General features: G+C 29.0%; 1 protein-coding gene across 1 annotated transcript; it reads right to left on the reverse strand.

The window, feature by feature from the left end:
* Positions 1 to 374: 374 nt before the first annotated feature.
* Positions 375 to 916, reverse strand: LOC132804963 (defensin-like protein 78). Its single transcript, XM_060819469.1, has 2 exons — positions 803 to 916; positions 375 to 686 (listed from the first exon to the last, which is right to left on the reverse strand). Exons 1-2 carry the CDS (start codon positions 879 to 881, stop codon positions 523 to 525), a joined length of 243 nt encoding a protein of 80 aa, XP_060675452.1. The 5' UTR covers positions 882 to 916; the 3' UTR covers positions 375 to 522.
* Between the last annotated feature and the right edge of the window lie 327 nt (positions 917 to 1,243).

Here is a 1,243-nt window from a genome sequence, read left to right on the forward strand (position 1 = left end):
ATTTTTATTGCTGTTTGTTCTTCTCAAATTTGTATTGCTAAGTATTGGCTTTGTGTGTGTGTGTGTGTGTGTGTGTGTTAGGGTCATTCTTGTATTCAATTACACAGCAAAAATATACAGAAAGACGCATATACACTAGCTATTTTGCCTAGTTTGGCTCTTTTATAAGCAAAACTAAAATAGATTAATGTCTCAGATAGCTAGTTAAATGCTCAAATCAAATACATAGCAGTCTTATTTTTAAGATCAATCGAAAAGGGTGTGATAACAACTGGGTTCATCTATCAAAGTAATATGTATATAGTATATATATATATATATTAAAAGACAAACATGTGCAGAAATAATCAGCAATTAATTGATGCTACAAAAACTTTCCATAAATTTATTTTTATTTCATAAATAAAAGATTACATCTGAAATCCAAATGTATCTTTATGTATACCAAGAAAGATATTTGAAGCCTTTAAGAGATATTTATTAGGGGGAAAAAAAACCACCCTAAATATGATAATTAATATCTCAAACATTACAGCAACACTCCCCAGCTGGATCACCCCCACCACTAAAATAACAAGCACCCGCCTTTGGAAATCCTTTAGCAATGCAGTACGACCCGCAATCTTTTATCTTTGAGCATGGACCTTGGCATGCTATTGGTACATTAAAAGCATCTGCTGCTGGCCCTGTGTCAAAAATAACAAATTAAATTATATTAATATTTAATTTAATTTACACCTTCTAGAGGCTTTGATTATAGATAATTGAGAGAATTATATGGGAGAGAAATCATTGTAATTACCCGAAGCCAATAGCAAGAGAATACAGAGAATTCCCAGGAAAATGTGTTTGGTTACAGCAGAAACCTGATTGGAAGCCATATTGTGCTAATATATATCTTTTGTTCTTTTTTAAATACAAATTGAGCTAATATCTATATGAACTTTATTTCTCGTCCTTGTTTATATAATAGGTTTGTAATCTTAGTCATTTATTAAAATACTTGAAATTTTCATGTAAAAGAAGGAAAGCAAAGATATTAATCTCGTCTGTTTTGGTAACGTATTACTATGTTTAAATTTCTATATTTAGATTTTATGTTTTGAAAATATATATGTATGCATATATGTATGCGTTTCTATTTCATCTTAGTTATCAATTTTTGACCCCAAAGAAAAGAAAAAAAAAATCTTAATTTTTCAAAATCTTTTTTTTTTTTTTTGCTCTGTAATTTTTCAAAATC

Source organism: Ziziphus jujuba, chromosome 8, assembly GCF_031755915.1.
Source record: "Ziziphus jujuba cultivar Dongzao chromosome 8, ASM3175591v1".
Taxonomy (NCBI): Eukaryota; Viridiplantae; Streptophyta; class Magnoliopsida; order Rosales; family Rhamnaceae; genus Ziziphus; species Ziziphus jujuba.